General features: G+C 36.1%; 1 protein-coding gene across 8 annotated transcripts in view; it reads right to left on the bottom strand.

Moving 5' to 3' along the window:
- The window catches only part of PDE10A (phosphodiesterase 10A), a 348909-nt gene that overhangs the window by 50864 nt on the left and 277828 nt on the right, over positions 1–20217 (bottom strand). For all 8 annotated transcript variants that reach the window (XM_046939136.1, XM_040697568.2, XM_040697564.2 and 5 more), the window contains 3 exons: positions 13146–13174; positions 2881–3001; positions 887–936 (listed from right to left, as the gene is read on the bottom strand). In XM_046939136.1, the coding sequence (XP_046795092.1) occupies positions 887–936; positions 2881–3001; positions 13146–13174 (200 nt within the window). The remainder of the gene's footprint in view (positions 1–886; positions 937–2880; positions 3002–13145; positions 13175–20217) is intronic.

The raw sequence follows: 20217 nt of genomic DNA, 5'->3' as shown, positions 1-20217 counted from the left end.
TACAAAAATAAACTGGCTGTGTAATGTAAGGAAACAAAAACAACAAGAAAAATGTTTTCCTCTCTAATAATTTTCACTTAGAAGAGCATAATTTGTTTCTCGAACCAATGAAAGATAAAACATTTCTGACAAATTGTGATTTTTATGTTGATGGAACTCAACGAAGTATAAACTGTGTTTCCATCTCTGTAGCCATTCAAAGAAACCAAAAATATTGTACAGTGCTTACTGTACAAATTGATCAGGATACTAAAGAAAAGGAGTATGAAACAGTATTGGACACAATGGTATTCAAATTTTGATGTCAGATATTCATCCCCCTTATGAATTTTAGAAGTACAATTTACATCATACTAACACCAACATCTATACCTAAGATTTACATCATCTCACGATCAAATTGCTTCTGGCAGTTATTAGAAGAACTGATACCATTTCAAAAAAAAACCAGAAAGATACTTGGATGAAAAGAACAGTGTATGCTGAGAGCAAATTCATATTATGTTCTATGTTTGTTAAAGATAATAATGGAGCCAAATCACAAGCTAAGTTGCTACAGACAGAGTAATAACATTAGCTTTCTACTAACATAGCATTCTACTGACAAATCTTAGGGGGAAAAAAGGGAAAGAAAAGGAAGAAAAAAAAGGCCAAGACACTAAATGTGGGAAACTGGGAAACCTCGCCACCATGTTAAATAAACTTCCATTTTGCAGGAAAAATAAATAAATAAATAAATAAATAAACCTAATGAAGAGCTAACATTCAGCATTTAGTCAATGTGTCCTGCTAAATGAGGTAAATATAAAACCAAAGTATCATTGTAAAACTGGAAAATGCACTTGTAACTGTACAGAAAAGCAGCATCTAAATCCAGAATACTTACATTATTGCATTCTCCCAGGAAATATAGTGCAAATCCATCAGCTTTCGTAGCTACCAAAACAATAATAAAAGAAATAAATTTACTCAGAGTGGAAATGAAACTTATAGAAGTTCTCTGAGGTGAAACCACAGATTCAACTCTATTTAGGACAACCATAATCATTTCTAAATGAGAAAGTCCATCTCTGTGTCCTTTGAAAATTCTAAGACTCTTCCAAAATTAGAGGTACAGAACAATACTTATTTTCACCACTGTAGTGTACTATGTTCTAAAAGATAATTAGAAACAACCTGTTCATACATTATATTCTTATTCCAAGGCCTAATTCCTATAAATTGGTTCATACGACAGTATAGAAATAAAATAAGAACATACATTCATAATACGATCAGGCAGATAAGATTATAATTTCCATGAGGGAAATAAATACTGTTTGGAGATGGTAAACTATTTTTGTCCTTGCCTTAAGACAGAAAAGTATGGGAAAATAAAATGCTGCAAATATTGCCATAAAAATGTGGTTCATAACAAACTGTTTCTATTTTCTGCACCTGTCCCATTCCAAAAACAGCGACACACCAGAATTTTTGTCCTTGCCTGATTTTTGCTAGATTCACATTGCTGTATGAAACAGGGTAAAGTTGAATTCCTTAACCTTTAAAAAATTGAAAGTCATCAAACTATTATAAGTTACAGCTGAAATGAAAACTATGAATCAGAAGAGAGTATAGGAGGTCAGTGTTTTTTACCCTGTTTTAAACAGTAGACTTGATACTTAGAGTCTAAGTAATCTTTCTTTTCAACAGCTAACAACCATTCTACCCAGTAAATGTACTTATCCTACTGTACCCTACTTTAATTAATGAACACAAGAATCCATTCAATACATTTCATGAGAGCAATTATACTTCAGTATCATCAAATCAGCTGGATTTCTGCATTTCTTTGACAGAAAGAAAAAAATATCTACTCTGTTGTAACTTGTGTGACATCTGAGAGTTCATGGCATGGTGATTTGCATTCAAAGTTTAAATTGCTCAGCTGTGGCATATTAGCACATTGAGCAATGTAGTAAAAAAAGCACCGTAGAGGAAATATAAAAAAACTCATGTGATTTAGAAAAGAATAAAAAAAGTGTAAAAGATAAGCAGATCCTATTTCTTCCAGTTTCTTGCTTGTGGTGTATTAACAAAACTCAGTTCTGATTTGCTGTGAGCTGGACATCAATATTCAAAAAGCCACTAAAGCAAAGTCAGTAAACAGAAGTGACCCTTCTGAAACTTCATGTACATAAGAGAGAACAATTATTTTTATTATTAAGAGAGAACAATTATCCATCATTACAAAACAACAAAGTATCCATGATGGGTAAATCCTTTTGAAGGGTTGCTTGTAACTTACTACACTGAATAAAAATACCAACCCTTTCTACTGAAGTCTCAGTACATCCACTATGGCTAAAAAACCAAACAAACTAACAAATAATACATTTTTACTGGGGATGTTTTCTTTTTTCTTTTAACCCTTGATCATACATATTATTATTATCATTATTATTACTAAAAATACTACTTACATCAGATAGAAAAAAATGCTTAAAAACTGAATTTGAAGTGATGAAGAACACATGTCCTCTTTCTATACATCTCAGATTTGTTTGAAAAGAGATTTAAGTATGCAGTGATATTACTGACATATATATGTATATTTTAACTTTTAATATTGATCTTTCAACATCATCATAACCAGAATAATCTATAATTTGGTTCATTTAATACAATGATTTAATTTTGCAACAGGCTGCAGAGCTCTTTCCAAAGACGAAACTCATTCAGATGTAGTAAGGGATCCAATGAGGTACAGAAGCTGAAATTCATAGTGAGACAACATCCAAGGAATACACTATATCTGTCCTTACTAATTAAAATTTGTAACAAATACGCTGCACGCTGATGCTGAGGAAGAGATCAGACACATCAGATTCTGTTTCTTACCGATTTTAATGATGCTGCTCAGTTCATACAAAAGTAGTTGGTTATCTCCTCCTGTATCCAGGCGCTGCTCTATGTAGCTGTTCAATTCATACACTACACCTTGCATATTCGTATCCTGATACTGGTGAAGCAAAGATAAGAAAAACATTTTAGAATAATTCAAAGGTATTTTGCAGTTTTTAACACACAAATTCATTAAAAATGATAATTTGAGATTTCAATACCGAGTCAATCTTAATGATCCTAATACAGCTACCTAGAGAACTGGGTCATTGCTGAGTTAAGAAGCATTCCACTTTCTGCTCCATTAGTCCATTTGTTTAAAAAGTACTAAGTAAACCACTGAACAATTAGCAATTGCCTAAACTTGGCCAAGGTCACGTAACAATGTGACAAGAATAAACTGAGAGGTGCGACAGTTAGGAAGCAAACAACCTTCAGCTCCTTTCTTCAAAGCTCCTACTCCACCAGGAAAGATGGCAACTAGGTACCTTTGTCAGCAACTTCCACAAGAAATTCATTAACCGAATGTTCAAAATGTGCAAAGCACCAGAGCTCTGAGGTGGTAGCTCAAGCAGATCCATCTTTGAAATACGGAAGCAATTAACAGCACCAGACTGATGGACAGAAATCATGAGAGTCAAAACCATGCTAGATGCTGTGGCTTAACAGGCATCTGTTTCAATGGAAGGTGGCAGACAAAGACCCAAAGATTACAAAACAACTAGGATATTTAGATGGGTGCAATGAAACAGCAGCACGTGCTAGAATTTCACATGAAAGGAGACGCAGCCTCCCTGTAGGGGCCCAGACGCATTTAGTTATTCAGTTCCTCAGTCCTGAGGGGCTGATAATGCGGGCAGCAATTGTGCACGTGTAGCGTGACAGTATCACAAACAATAATTTCACAGAAAGCAATACTTGTCAGTACGTACAGATTCATTATACTGCCCGAAACTGGTAATGTGGTGACTGGAGGAAGTAATATGGCCAATTACTTATTGAACTCAGTGAAGCATTAAATCTTGTCACTCAAACTAAGAATGAAGGTAGCGATATTTAGATTAGATTTAAATATTTAGAATTAATGTTGCTTGAAAGACTAAGAATTATCCTTCCGTTCATTCATACTTTAGAGTCAAATGTGTTGAGAGCAGACTAATCTAAGTAGTACTACAAAAAAATGCCACAAAAGTTCAGAGAACCACAATTTACCCATCGCTCCCACTTTCACATGCACATATTTCTGTCTGCTTCATATTTCTATAGATCTCCTTTGTCTGTATCTTCATGTGTAGGCAATCCTCACTGATGGACTAGATACATAACTTACACAGAACATTCTGTGATATATTTTTTGCTTTCATACGTTTCTACATACAGCATACTGTCTCTTGACTACAGAGCCTATAGCTGTATATTTAGGATACCAATTGGCTTCTTCATTTCAAACCAAACCAAAAAAAAAAAAAAATCAACAAAGCGCATGCTGGATAATGTCAGTTCCTGACTCCTTTAAATTAAGTAGATTTTAATCCTGACCTAAAAATGGCTCCTGAGAGCATACAACCTCTGCTGTGACCCCCTCTTAATACGCAGTGTTGTATTAATCTACTGCTCCAGATGGACATACTGGAACATTTGAGACCTAGCGAGTTCCAACTGTTCTTGCTGTATAACATGCCAAACACTTAATAATTCTCTCTATAAATTGATGTGATTATTATAATTTTTGACAGCAATATAAGGTCACACTGCATACATGTAGTTAATGCTTGGCTAAGTCTTGAGTTTATAGCACAGATTGCCATTACCATTATTAGCTCAGTATGGCAGCTGGCAAGATTCCATTTGCAACTGACTGTCCTCTGCTGTGTCTGATATTTACTATTGTATAGTTCTTAAGAGGGAGAAAACAATAGCTTAGTTTCATGAAAGTGAAATTTCTATGAACAGTTTTATACTTATGATATAGCTGTAAGTAGCCATGCAACAGGAAAATGGCTAATGTAAGTCTCTTCCACTCATTTGTTAACCTATGTCCAAATAGTATGTGTAGACCCATACCCTAAAAGAAGGCAGGTGATCAGGCATGTATGCACAAAGCCTTTATTATGTGGGAAAATGCCTTTTCAGAACTTGGAATTGAATACTTCTCACCTGTGATACACAGTCAGGATTAAATCTTCAAAGGTTAAAGCTAGTACAACAGAAAGCATCATCAAAATGAGTCCACTGGCATAATTCCAATTTTCACCATAATCAGGCATCAGAGCTGTGTGCATAGTAATTACATAATAAGCTCTGTGCCCTTTATCCTCACCTCTGCAACATATGCTAGCAAACATTTTGAAGGCAGGGCAAATCATTGCATGCATTCATGTTACTGAAAGATGGAAGCCTCATACTTGTACACACATATTGTAATATGGCAGATTTCAAATACTGATAATCCAAGAATCCACAACTGGCCAGATCAACAAAGTTGGTCCAGATTCGCAATTAAGTAATTCTACATGTTAGATCAATCACCAGCAAGGAATTATTTTGTTATACTGTAAGATGTCTTTGATTTTTCTAACAGGAGTAGAAGAGAGAGATTTTTTTGGCATTTCAGAATGGGTAACCACAATATCTTTGGTTGAAAAGCCACAATACTCTTTATGAAACCATATATTTAAACACAGAGTAAGTCATAAGCAAACCACAGTACAACCACTATTCAATGCAGATGCTAACACAGACTTTAGGAAAGCAATTCCTAAAAAAATAAATAAGTAAAGATCAACACATTCAGTGAAAAAAAACATCTATTTGTCACCAAAAAATCAGTTCCTTAATGTACTACTGTAGCTTATTATGCAGTTAAAACATTATTAAAATTCATTTTAATTAATCAATTATTTCATTGCTGATTTCCTTTTAAGATTCTGTGTCTACGTGTATTTTTGCATATTTACTGTAAAATCCTGGATTTTGGTGGTGTTATATTAAAATAATTTAAGTGAACTAGAAAATGGTTTGACACTACCACACCGTTATGATATTGGTATCATAATATTACTAGTATTGCATGTGTCATGATAATAGGAAAAAGCCTAATAATTAATTAGGGAAATCTGTTACAAATAATCATATACAAAAGAAGAGAGGTCGAGAATCACAACATTTCTTGCATGACAGGTGATACTGAAATATCAGGCAATTAAATGAATTTAACACATTCATACTCTGAACATCTGCCATTAAAAATGCAAGCCCACAGTATAATATGTAAAGAAAATTTTATCTATGACAAACTGCAATGAAGAATAATCTACATGTTTTCATGCCTATAGGGAACTTGTGCCAGGGGCATTTCATGATGCTTCTGAGAAGAAAAAGCCCTTCTGCTGCAACAAAAATACTTCATTAATAGAGCACAGGGTCATTAAGTGCAATTACCATAAGTTATTAATCCATAAGTTTATCTGCTTTCTATGTAACTTTCTCAGTTGTTTTCTGAGTAACAAGAAGAAATTGCTCTACAATAATTACTTCTACACATACTACTGAATACTTTTTTCAAATTAGCAACTGCCAACTCTTGCAGTAGAAACATATCCTTTTACAGGCTGCATATACTGTTTATGACAGTAACACAGGCTAGGAGGAATAAGAACAAATGAACAGCTGGATGTACTTTGGGGATGGAGAATGGCACTGGATTAGGAGAGGAAAAAAACTGTGAAAGCCGCAACACATGAGGGAGGAATTGATCACAGCCAGAAAGACTACTTTTGATTTGGTTTATTTCTCGTCTGTAATTTAGACATCTTGAGTTGGCTTCAGAGTATTTCAGAGAGAATCACAAGAGCTGTTTGTTAATTGACACAGAAGGCTTCTGGCTGACCATGGGTCTGAGAATCAGGGGTGTACTGATTTCTGGGAGGTGGCTGTGAAGTCCTGTTTTGCTATGTGCTCAAGAGTTGGGTAGGACAGCACAGTTGTTTTGCCTAGGAATTGGGAGAACATGCTGAGCTGCCATACCAGCATGCCTTGAAATGAGACTTCTGGGAAAGCAAGAATCAATTCTTGGTGAAGCAAGCATTTTCTTGAACATTTTCTATGTTCCTGCTGAAAGAACTCATGTTACACGTGTCCATGGCTACTCTATCAATTTGCAAGGCTCTTTAGAGGTGCCACAGGACCCTCATGATCAATGGGCCTCAGCTACACTGTCCCAGAACACTTTAAACTGAGGTCATGAATCTGAAATATCTAAGTACGCTGTTTAGATTAGAAGTAACTCCTGGAATAGAGTTAGGACCTATTGAGACAAACAGTGACTCAGTAGTTGTTGAAGGATTCTAAATCACTAAGAATAAAAGATGTTCCTGAGCTTGTTTGTATGTAGGCCTGAGAATTTAAAATGCCTATATGCTCTTTGATAACATAGGTAACATCTCAGATAACCAGCTAAAATAAAAAAATTTTTAAAAAGTCAGCAAACCACCTGAATTAATTACAGCTTCAAGACTTGCAGAATCACTACACAGTGATGCATCCAAAACAATGTCCATAGGTAGGATTTCACCACAAACATCTAAACTGGGAGTTCTGAAATATGACAAGAACTTGTATCCAAACTTCTTCAATCTTTTCTTTAAACAGATAGCTATTCTCTTTCTCTGTGAAGTATACCACAGAAACTAAGCAGCTGGTAAGCCCAGAACAACAACATCTCCTGATAAACTTCATCCAAGTTTTCTTTCCTATAATACTGAAGTCTCAACAACAGAGAGTCATCAGAGGCCACAATGAAAAGATTAACCAGAAAAATTTCAAATAAAAAGCCCATTCATTCACAGTAGTAATGATTTGAACATCGACAGCTTGATGCTTGACTAAGATGTCAATGTAAACTACTTTATGCTAGATATGTTCATACTACACCAGAAGTATAAAGAGAGCTCTTACATATGTAAATTCTCAATGCCATTCCTACCTGCTTTATTAAACAAAAGAAAAAACAATCCTAACAGCATCACCGTTGTATCTTTTGAAGCAGAAGCTCTGCAGTCACATAAATGTTTGATGTCACATAAATTGTTTGATGCTTTTTACTAAAGTGCATCAACTTTCCCTTGCTTTCATGTAGCTTTAAGGAAATCTAAAAAAAAAATTAAAAATAATAATAATAAAAAAACCCAATAAAGACAAAAAAACACAAATCCACAGTCAGTATCCCCATTTAACAGCCTCACTCTAATTTTCCAGTTGCCCTCATAACTTAGATCACTAAACTTCTTCAGGGAAGGTCATTAATGCTCAGTTACTGTAGATTTTTAAAAGAACCATATTATCTGTTAAGTAATTTTGGGACCATTCACTTATTTGTCCTTGCAATAAATGTATTTTTTAACCTCCATCATATTCTTGCCTCTGCACCTCTTAAAAATATATATATATATATAAAATAATAAAAAATAATAAAAAGATAGATTAAATGTGAGAAAAGAAATACTCTTACTGCAACTCTGATGACCAACTTGTATAATGAAAGAAAAAACTGTAGGAAAAGCCAAAATAATTAATTAAATAAACTAACAAAGCCTAGAAAATGACGCACACTTTTATTCAGTTTATTGTAAAATGCATGAGGATTAGGTGGCATACGTCTTTGATATATATGTTTATATGTACAGTCAGCTCCTGTAGGCTTCTACTTTCACACACCTCAAGATTTTTCATTGTTTAGGTGCTCTAATAGCTAGTTCACATCTTGTATAGAAACTTGTATTTCTCCTTTTGGGCATGGATAATGGAGATAACTGTCCCGATAACAGGGAAAACACATCTATACCGCCCATATGAAGAACCAATGAGGTTCAGACCTCATTCAAAAAACAAAAAAAAAACCAAAACAAAACAAAAAGAAGAAATAAGAAAACCACAGAAAGAGAATAAAACAGATTGTTTTCTTTGGGGTGGAAACGCTGATCCAAGAATGTTGAATCCTCAGTCTGAAAAAGGATAGTAGAATGTGGCAAGTTTAAAGGACAGAAATCATTTTCAAAAAAGCACAGAGCTTGGAGAGAAAACTCAGCAAAATCTCTCAGCTCCAAAAAATCAGGAGAAGTAACTAGGATTGGCAGGAGTAACTGGCTTTGTTTAAACTTGGGCACTGGAAAGCAAGAAGTTGTAAAGAGCAGACTTTGCTCAAGAGATTAATTTTAATACTTGTACATTGCCTCAGAGAAAGCTGCTTCTACACGCATTTGTCTGACGTCTATTCTTCTTGTTTTGACTGGAGAGGACATGGGTTATAACTTGCTCTGTAAATAGAGTTCAGCATTGCAGCACCATAGACAGGTATTTATGTATTGTTTGTTCACACATCAAACGCTGCTCACAACAAAACCAAAAAGGGGAAAACACAAAATGGCAGTTGGTGGGACAGGCCCTGTTATTATGTCTAAAGATGCAAAACAGCTCTCACTCTGCACAGAAAAGGTTCACAGGTTTTGAAGACACATATTTACAAGCTCACTAGACATAGTAAGAATTTTCCTAGCAGAAACTACTTAAATACCCCACATTTGCAGGGATCTCATTCAAATCCTTCTAAAAGCTCCTTCCCTGTTATCAAACAGTAACACTGAAATAAATTGCTTCACTAGTAATAGGAAAAATACATAATAAAAAGCAAAGACTTATAAGACTTATATGACTTATAAGAGCAGAACATTATGAACGTATAGAAGTAATCATCTTATTAATTGTAAGGCTCACAAAACTGCACAAATACATTAATTACATCACCACTCCATATTATATAATAAAACAGCATAATGTCAATTAACAGCCTCATTTTAACTTGACAGGGCTGAATAACACTCCTATTCTTAAAGATCTTTTTATAAAATCACATTCCCTCCTAATAGCTGACTTGCAAGCACTCTAAAAACATTCTGTACAAAATTAAAAATAAACTTCCTCATTTTCCTACCACTGTTGCTCATCACTACCACAGTATCTAGAGACATTATTTATAAAATAAATCAGCTTATACAAGCATCTTCTTCTTGTGTCAATGGGTGCAATGCCATTTGCATCATTCCTAAAGCCTGAATATGTTTGTTCTATTTCTCTCAACTTTTTAATTAATCTGTTGCAGTATTCAGTTCTGGAACAGTAAAATAAGATTTAAACATCCAGTCTCTGATAAGGAAATACTACAAAGAATGAGCTTGCTTTGCCATATCTTTAATAAGAAAATACTACAAAGAATGAACTCACTTTGCCAATGTGTCATAAAATGCCAAATTTTTGTTATCAGTTACACTGTGGAGATACATGCAATTATTGAAATTATTTACTGAAAACATACTTGCTAATTCTGTAACTGTCAGTGACACGCTGTGCTGGGTGCTAGCTGGTGCCAAGGCAGCTGCCAAAAGCTCCAAGTCCAAAAAGGGGAAAGGAGAGGATTAAAGTATTATTCCTGTTTCCAAGAATAAAGTACTGTAAATGAGCTAGTCACTTGCAAGGTAATAATTTTCTGGTGTTTATATTGCAAACCTGCAAAGTGAATTGCTGTTGGCATCACCAGTTTACAAAGCATAGGTACTGCCAAAATGCAGCTTCACTAGAAGAATTGCTCAAGTAAACATGGAATGGAAAGTCATTAAGTGAAATGAACAACAGCTAATTTCACTGTGATCGTATCAGGAACATGAAGTGTTTTTCTTTAAACTTCGTAATCTGAGGTACAAAAGAGCACATAGTGATCATGGGAAACTTAACAGCACACAGAACAAAATCCTGGCTATAGTTCATGTAGGAATGGAGTTATTTTTGCCAACTCAAAAGAATAACATGTCTCCTGTGCACACTGTTTTCACTAATACTGTCAAAGGAATGTATCTTAAGTCTAGGCATACATGAACACATATGCATTTAGTGCACAAACTCACATTCCTCTATTTTTTTTTTCTTTAGTGGATAAAAAAGGGAAAGCAAGTTTTCTCAATTAAAATAGCTCAGTATTTGGTTTTCTTTTTACCTAGAAAACTAATTCTGTAGCTAGCACAGCATCAGCCAGCACACATCTGCACAATAAGTTACCAGAGGATACTCAGCATTTCCAAGGAAGTTCTCAATTGCTACATCACGTGAAAAGGGGATTCTCTCCCCAGTTATATATATTTCATAAACACTGGAATCTAGCATAGAGAGAAAAGTTCACAAGTTCACCATTCGGTCACAGATGCTCACAAGCTATTTTGTAACCAGAGTTTTCTTCCCCACAAATGCAGGAATACCCCACAGGAATCAAAAAACAGATATTTTTCTCTTTCACCTCACTGGTATTTAGAACCTCTAGAACAATCCCATGAACTTGCGTGTTTGTAAAGAAAAAAAGTGAGTTTTCAGGGGAGAGAGAATATAAATTTAATAATTTAATAATTAGATGCATTTAATGAAAAACATCTTCCCTCAATTTAATTCTATTGTCCTGTGTAAGCACAAAAAAATAAGGGACTATAGAAGCTACCAAAGTCACAGTATACAACTATGAATATTTTAATATTTCTATTGAAAGATTGAGGGGAGGGGGAAAACACAGCTTTGCAAAGCATATGCTTTCAGTATATTTCTACCTTTACTACTAACTAACATAATCACTTAAACCTATTTGGTGATCTAATTCTGCAATACATTTCATTTTGCTAGCCTTGACTTTTGCTTCTTTGATACAGATAATAGTTTCTTCATGCAGATATTTTCAGGAATTAAAAATGTAGCACTTAATGACTTTAAAACTCATAATTCATCAGTGAGCATGAACATGTCTTTTCCTCCGAGAAACATTACTCATGTAAAGAACTTTCCTAATTTAAATACAAATTTATGCTCAGATTTCAATTAAGGCAGCATCTGTTTGAGCTACTGCTAAAGAAAGAGAATGTATTACAATGGTCTTGATGGTACTATTCAAAAATACTATAAAATAACACATGTCCATTTGTAGTTTGGTGCATTTCCAGAAGGTATTCACCTAACTGCCATAACTGCTAAATATTAAGGAACTATTAGGGGTCATCAAAATATGTTATACATTAGGCATAATTTATAATAATAGTTGTAAATTAATAAACTACTTAAACATTAACTTTTGCCTGCACTCTCAACAACCATACATCCAAAGCACACCACATATATAGCTGGCACATATTTTGCTGGCATAAACTCATTTTAGGCTTCATTCAACTTCTTTTTTGTAGTCTTACAAGCAGTGAACTTCAGCTCACTCTTAGGTTAGTTTTCTGCACTCAGGGTTACCAAAGCGAGGTTTCTGCTACCAGCCTGTTTCCATTCTTCTTTCCATATCTCAAAGTTTTCTAAAGGACTTCTACTGACAGCAAGGCACTCAGTCTGCCTTTGCAGGTATTCAACCAGCCTTATTTCTAATATTCGTCTGACAATATTTCATTTCTCCCCTGACAACAAGATAGCTTGTGCAAGAAGTCCAAGAAGAAGAACAAAATAGGACTATGATTCTACTTTAGAATGCTGCAAGTGGCCCCTTAATAATATCTGGGCACTTAGGCTGACCAGACACATATGAAGGCAACAAATTGTCCTGTTTTGATATTTTGTCATTCCTTAAAAGGTCACCCTATTTAGCCTCAGCCGTGGAAAGATTATACAGAACACTGTATCAATCAGATGTAGGGCCAGAGCCAGGAAATTCATCACTGAACATGTATTTTACATTACTTTTCATATAGTACACTGCAAAATGCTTCAAATTAAAGAATAGAGCTCATCTGTGCCAGAACACATCTCAAAGGGAGTAATTAGATAGGACATATTCCTTTCCTTGTTTCCTATTGTTATGCTCACTATCTCATGAGGCAATAAAACGGATTAAATAGTCTGCAGTTATTCCTAAACTCAAAGTTAAAGGATTTTCCTGGTTTCTGTGAAGTACCTTTTTTAGAACTGGATCACAAAAACAGCACTGTGAGAACTCTAAGTTTGTTAACACAAAACACCCCTTTAATTTATTTCCAGCCAATCAAGTGAACTTAATATTTATTTTTCGTCTTAATTGTTCTTTAGTGAGTCAGTACACCAACTTTTTCTCCAGAGATCCAGTTAGTACAGGAAAAGGAGTAAAACCTTGATCAGAGGATGCATGAAAATCACCTCAAGTGAACAGTGGGCCTAAGGGACTGACACAATTCTTTCTAGAGGGGATGGGGAGCATCACTTACCCTGCTGACTTCTTTAGGAGTCGATTCATCTATGAGGAAACAAAACAAACAGTTAGGCACACCTGAAAGTTTCTGCACTGAATGAACAAGATATTGTGATTCAAATAACTGTTGCACTGTTGAACAAAAATTTTCTATTATAGTTCTCTAAAGCACCATTTAGATTGGAGAGTATTTACAATCTTGAACTCCAAGACACAAAAATTGATTAAAATTAGGATAAAGTATTCACAACTTCTGTCCTGTCTTACTAAGAATACAAAGTTTCCTACATCCCATAATTCAGTTCACAGGTCAACTGAACAAAAGGGTTGTATATAATTCTCTTGCATTTATATTCCAATTCATTGATACCATTGAAGACAATTGATACCACTCCACATCTTGAGAAGTACAGGCTCTTTCCTACCAAAGAAACACCAATGATGCCCTACATACATAAGCAAATTAGTGAGTAAACTGAGATTCCCTGTTTGGAAGTATTCCTGTTGAATTCTCTGGATGTGGAAGAAAAATCTTGTTATCATAAGACTATGAGAATATCACTGAGGTCACCTCATAATGCACTAAAAACACAGAGATTACAGACATACATATGCTACCATGTCTTTTGTTTCAAATGCAGACTGTCACACATTTTTTGCAATTTAAATATGCACTGATAATTAGAGGTGCAATAACAGAGCTTGACCTAAAAGACTGCATACTATTCATACAAGAATGCATTTACCACAGGAAGTTTGAGCTTCTAGTTCAACCACACCAAAAGCAGCTTAAACTCATCCTTACCCTCCAGTTGTTTACGTCTTTTTGAAAATACAAAGAGAGCTATTTGTATACTTTTCCTTTGATAGTAGAAATGGAATTACTAAGTTTTGCAAATTAATTTTAAGTCATCAAACAGATTTAATCATACAGAGAAAGATAATATGTTTATTTTTGTTGGCCTTATTTATGCATATTTGGATACATCTCTACAGAAGATATATCTCTGTTAAATACAGACATAATACCTTCTAATCTACTTAGTATCAGCTGTATTTTTTTCAAAATGAACTCCAAGTGAGGAATATTTGAGAAGAGCACATTTACATGCGTAAAAAACATTACTCATATTTTTGGAGATCCTCAACAACGCAATTTCATAGGCTGAGCAGAATGTTACAAATGGAAACTACCCAACGTTGTGCCTCCCATACATACATAATGCTGCACTTTTGCTTGTATAATACAAAACACATGCAACTCCTTCCCTGCAACTAATAGTTAATTACTTTACTACAAAGAAAAAAAGTAATTAAGAAGTTACATACAGGTAACATATGAAGCCACCATAAAGGTATGTATTTTGCTGGGTACAGCACACAAAAATGAAAAGAAGGTCATTATGTCAAAAAAAAAAAAAATCTATTTCATTCTGTGAAGAAATTAAAATAATCACACAGAAAGGAAAACGTAATACTCATAGTACTCAGTAAGGACAAGCCTCATGGAAGAATTACCAGAGACAATATTTTTTCAGAATCAGGAAGATAAAATTGACACACCATTCTCTCTCTTCTAGAAGAAACATAAAAAGTGTTTGGGAGGTTTGGTGTTATAATCATACAGTTATACAATTATCGAGGCTGGAAAAGACCTCGAAGATCATCTAGTCCAACCACCCACCTCACAACAACCTCCTTACAGGCAGCTGTAGAGAGCAGTAAAGTCTCCCCCTGAGACTCCTTTCCAGACTAAACAATCCCAGTTCCCTCAGCCACTCTTCATAAGCCTTCCAGACCCCTCACCAGCTTCATTGCTCTTCTCTGGACATACCCTAGGGCCTCAATGTCTTTCTTGTATTGAGCGGCCTAAAACTGAACACAGTACTCAAGATATGGCCTCACCAGGGCTGAGCACAGAAGGATGATCACCTCCCAGCTCCTGCTGGCAACAGGATGCCACTGTCCTTCTTGGGCACACTACTGGCTCATGTCTAGCCAAGTGTCCACCAACACCCCAAGGTCCATTTCTTCCACAAAATCTTCCAGTCACTCTGCCCCAGTCCTGCAGCAATGCCTGGAGTTGTTGTGGTCAAAATGCAGCAGTCAGCACTTGGTCTTGTTCAACTTCATCCCAATGGTCTCAGCCCAGCCATCCAGCTTGTCCAGATCCCTCTGTAGAGCCTTGCTACCCCCTGGCAGATTGACACTTCCTGCCAACTTGGTGTCATCTGCAAACTTACTGAGGGTGCACTCAATTCCCTTACCCACATCATCAGTAAAGATATTAAACAGGATGGGCCTCAATAATGGTCCCTGAGGCATACCACTCATTACTGGTCACCTGCTGGGTTTAACACCGTTCACCACCACTCTCTGGGCCCAGCAAAGAGTGTATCTGCACAAGCCATGGGCTGCCAGCTTCTCCAGGACAATGCTGTGGAAGACAGTGTCAAAGGCTTTTCTGAAGCCTAGGTAGACCACATCAACAGCCTTTCTCTCATCCACCAGGAGAGTCACTCAATCATAAAGGGAGATATCCACTAGTGAAGTTTACAATTCAATGATTATGAATATGTGGAAAAAAAAAATGAAAGACATTTTTAGGGGAATAAGGAACAACGTGTAGGAAGCAACCTTGCCTTTCCAGCTACATGCAGTAAAACCACTGGAACAGCAGAGTTCCCACAAATCATTTTATTAGTGAGCTCCCTTAGTCAAAACATGGGATTAAGTAACAACTGAAACGAACAGGGGGCTGAAGAAAAATAGCCCTGAATTGCCTAATTGTTTATTTAAAAAGCCATGATTTCTGTTTGTTTAAAAGCTACAAATGCGCTGATATCTGGCTTGTGAATCAATTTCCCTCTCTGTAGGAGATTTTAAAGAAACAGAATAAACATTAAAATAAATTCAGAGTCATTAAGTATATAAAAAAATAGCAGCTTACTATAGAGTTAATCTTCACAGAAAAGAAAGAAAGAGTCTTTCTTGAACATAAAAGGCCCTATTTATTATGGCAAACTGTGTGGAAAAAACAGACAGGGGAGTCTTCATAGTATCTGCACTAAGTGAAAAGAACAACCTGTGAGAAAGTAAGGGTTTGTGAAAGTAATCATGCAGATGCTCCAGCCACATAAATTTTTCATTTGGATTTCACTTTTTATTTCAGTACAAATTCAATCAAATCTGATACACAAGTGTCACTTCTTCCCTGCCATATGTCAGCAGAATTGCAATTCACAGAATTTAAGAGGATGACATTGATTTTTAACGATACCTGACAAAATTATTAACACAGAGTAGTGCCAAAAATGTGTGTGATTTAGTTCTGGCACATCACAGCCAGACATAATTTTGTGATTTGAAACGACAGGTACATTTTGGCAATAGACCAGAAGCCCCCCACTTAGCTGGCAATATAAAACCTATTACATATGTCTTGTTAATTTGAGCATAAATGCTCACTGATATTACAACTGAAAAAAAACAAGAAACTGTAGGGAACAGAAATAAATGTAAGCGGTTTCCCTCCAAGCATGCAGACAGACCCAAACCCTTGCAGCAGCAATGATGCCCATCTTGCCCCATAGCAAGCCAAGTCCAGTCCAGTAACACTGCAGGAAATGGTGTGAAGGGGTGAAATGGGGTGAAGGGGCATTGTAAACTGTGTAATATTTTATGCAAAGAGAAAAACATATATTAGTTTTGGCATATATAATCTCATCTCATAATATATTATTATGCATGCTCTTCATTTTTTTCAAACAAAGGTGAACGATCATCTGAGAACTTCAAGATAGTAAGACAAAGCAGTCATAAAGATGACTTAATTCAACATCTCTGATAAGATACTGTGAAGTTTTTATCATGAAAAAATAATTCTAATGCCCAGTAAGTTTTATCACAGGAATCTCCTCCGGAAAAACAATGTTGTACTTTCTCCCTGATCAAACATTGCTCTTTATTCTATATCGTTAAATACTACTGCTGATCCACCATCGTTGATGATGACAAACAATTTATTAGGATTAATTCTGTTTATGAGATCCCAGATAGCATACAGTCCCATTTTCCCAAGGAATGTTTTCCCACATAGAAGATGTCAGACTGACCTAATACTTTTTCTCTTAAAAATTTCCCCTAGGCTCCTTTTCCCTTAGCTAATAAGACACAAGTTGTTTTGAATGTAATTAGACCAGCATAAATATCTTTGCTGATTTTTTTCCGTGTGAAGTGTCGTGCATCTGTATGTCAGAAGAAATTCTACACTGATAAATCTACAGCGACTAAAGACTACTATGACTGCCATGAAAAAAAGTTTACCACGTTTAATTTATTTCTTCAGTAGAAGAGCATCTTATTAGTTGGTCAGTCAATTTTAAATGCAATTTGCAGCCGGTTTTTTATGTCTCCACTGAAATTGCAAGATCTTAGCTGAGGGTGTTTCCTAAAGTGACAATTATCACATGCACATAACGAAAATGTTAAAACTGTCATTCAAGAAAATTTCTTGCCTCTTAACGAACAGTCTTACCTAGAGTACCTGAATAGCTCTCCTGACATTCAGCTATCTGGATTCATATCACAATTCAGAAGCACTTGCAACGTAACTTAATAGACAAACTAAATTAGACAGTTTGTTTAGACAAAGACTTTTACAATGATAGTAAATATTCATTAATATTGATCCCTAGTAGCTCATGAGGTTTCTTTCCTTGAAGCACAACAAAACATGCATTCAAGCTTCTTGACATCAACGAAAAGGTTATTTTTAAAAGTTCTTGAAAAACAGCCCAAAAGGATGCTCAGTTCATCTTTTTAAAAACAACTAGTTAACATGGATCAGAAAATAAAAGATCATGAACCAAGACTTCACTGCAGATGAGATGGACAAAAACTCTTTGCCTGTCACACGTCCTACACTCTTCTGCATACAAGCAAACAGGGCATTACAGAAAGTAGGGGCTAGAAGACAGTATGTTTGAATTCATGAGAGACAATAATATGCCTGCAAGCTCAATGCCTTCTATGAATTTAGCCATCATGGAACTGATGAAATACTTGTAACAATTTGGTTGACAGAAATTTGAACATGAGTCAACAGCGTGCTCAGCAAGCAAGAAAGGCTAACCATATCCTGGGGTGCATCATGCGCAGAACTGCCAGATGGTTGAGGGAAGTGATTCTCCCGCTTCACAGTGCACTGGTAGAGCCTCACCTTGAGTACTATGCACAGTTTTTGGTGGGAAAAAAAAAAAAAGTGTGTAAAGCTGCTAGCGTCCAAAGGGGGGCAACAAAGATGGTGAATAGTCTAGAGTGGAAGCAGTATGAGGAACAGCTGGGGTCCCTGGGTTTGTTCAGCCCAAAACAGAGCAAACTGAGGGGAGGCTGCAGGCTGCATGGAGGCTGCAGCTCCCCATAGGGAAGGGCAGCACTGTGCTCTGCTCTCTGGTGAAAGCAGCAGGACCTGAGGGAACAGTGTGGAACTGCGTCAGGGCAGGGTCAGGTTGGATATCAGGAAAAGGTTCTTCACCAAGAGGGTGGACACAGAAACAGGCACCCCAGGAAGTGATCATGGCACAGAAGTTGCCAGAGTTCAAGAAACATTTGGACAATGCTCTCAAGGCATACAGTCTGATTTTCGAGTGTTCCTGTGTACAGCCAGGAGTTGGATTCAATGCTCCTTATAAGTCTTTTCCAGCTTGGGATATTCTACGAATCTATCGATTTTGCACAGCCTGATCTGGCCAGCAAATTTGAAAGGGCTGTCTTCTGAAAATACTGTCAGCCCTTGTGAGAACAGAAAGGCATAAGAAAGATTCAAATTTTTCTCATTTTTGAAAATGATAAGCTGTACAAAGTGTAGTGGCTCTGCACTTTCTGTATTCGTAGGCAAGAAATTCTGAACTATATACTTGATGTGACAATTTAAGCTAATCTAATTAGCATAATTCTGAAAAATGATGAGCAGAAAAAACTTACGTACTTCCTTCTTCCCTTCTGTTTAATTGACTGGATGATGGATTTACCTCCGAACTTGTGAAATGAGGTCTTCCCACATTAGCTAAAACAGCTTCATAAAATTCTGCCTAAGCCTCTCAGGTTGAAGACATCTCAGGAAAAATCATGTTGGAACCTGGTCTCTGATCACATGAAAGAAACTTAGTAATTTCTAGCATTGAAGTTCTTCACCGAGACAGTCCACAATTGTGTTTTATGATAATTAGCCTATGACTTAAGATCCTATTCAACATGACTGTTGAATACAGAGACTGTTAAAGTGGTTAGCTCATCTATCTTACCAGTCAGTGAGCTGCAGACATTGTCTATAACCGGAATACAGACACTAGACAACACACTGAAGAGCATGTACAGCAATTTAGAGGGTTTTTTTTCATGCCTATCAGTTTATAGGTACGCTTTCTTGGCTGTATCTACCACTTTTCTTGCCTAATAATCTATTCTGCTTGGCATTTGCCACACTAGGTGCTGTAGGCAGCCTTCTTTAAAATGGATTAAAGGTTTTGCAAACACACAATGGAAGTCCATATCCAACAGTCACAAAATTTCAGTATCACTCTTGTTACATTAATCTCAAACTTTTCCTATTTTTTGGCCCCATAGAATTTTCCTGGCTGCCACATATAAGGTGTCCTTGAAGTTTACTGCTATTGCGGCATCTTACAAATAGTATTAACACTACTAAGCTATTCTTCCACTACTAAGTAGAGCTGTTCCTTCACTTTTGAATGTTCCAAACATATTGCGCAAAGCCTGAGGCTTTACTGTATTCAGCAGATGTTTTCAACGAGATGGAAAAAATTACCTTGCTGCTGGCTTCAGTGCTACTCAGAATACACCTTAAGCAACTCCTCTGAAATCAATAGAAATGCTCCAGCGTGCATTGGAAACCATCAATGCTTCTATGTATTTAATGTCTCAGCATTCCTGTTATGTATAGTAATCCTGAGATCATAACAAGAGAACACTACTTGAAGCAGTTCCTACAAAGCACCAACAACCTGAGAAAGCTACACTGGATTGACTGTAAGTCAGCCAGAAATATTAAACGTGAATTATCATGC

The sequence above is a fragment of the Gallus gallus genome, chromosome 3, assembly GCF_016699485.2.
Source record: "Gallus gallus isolate bGalGal1 chromosome 3, bGalGal1.mat.broiler.GRCg7b, whole genome shotgun sequence".
Classification (NCBI taxonomy): Eukaryota; Metazoa; Chordata; class Aves; order Galliformes; family Phasianidae; genus Gallus; species Gallus gallus.
Note: the sequence above shows the minus strand (reverse complement) of the source record. Positions and strands in the feature narration are given on the sequence as shown.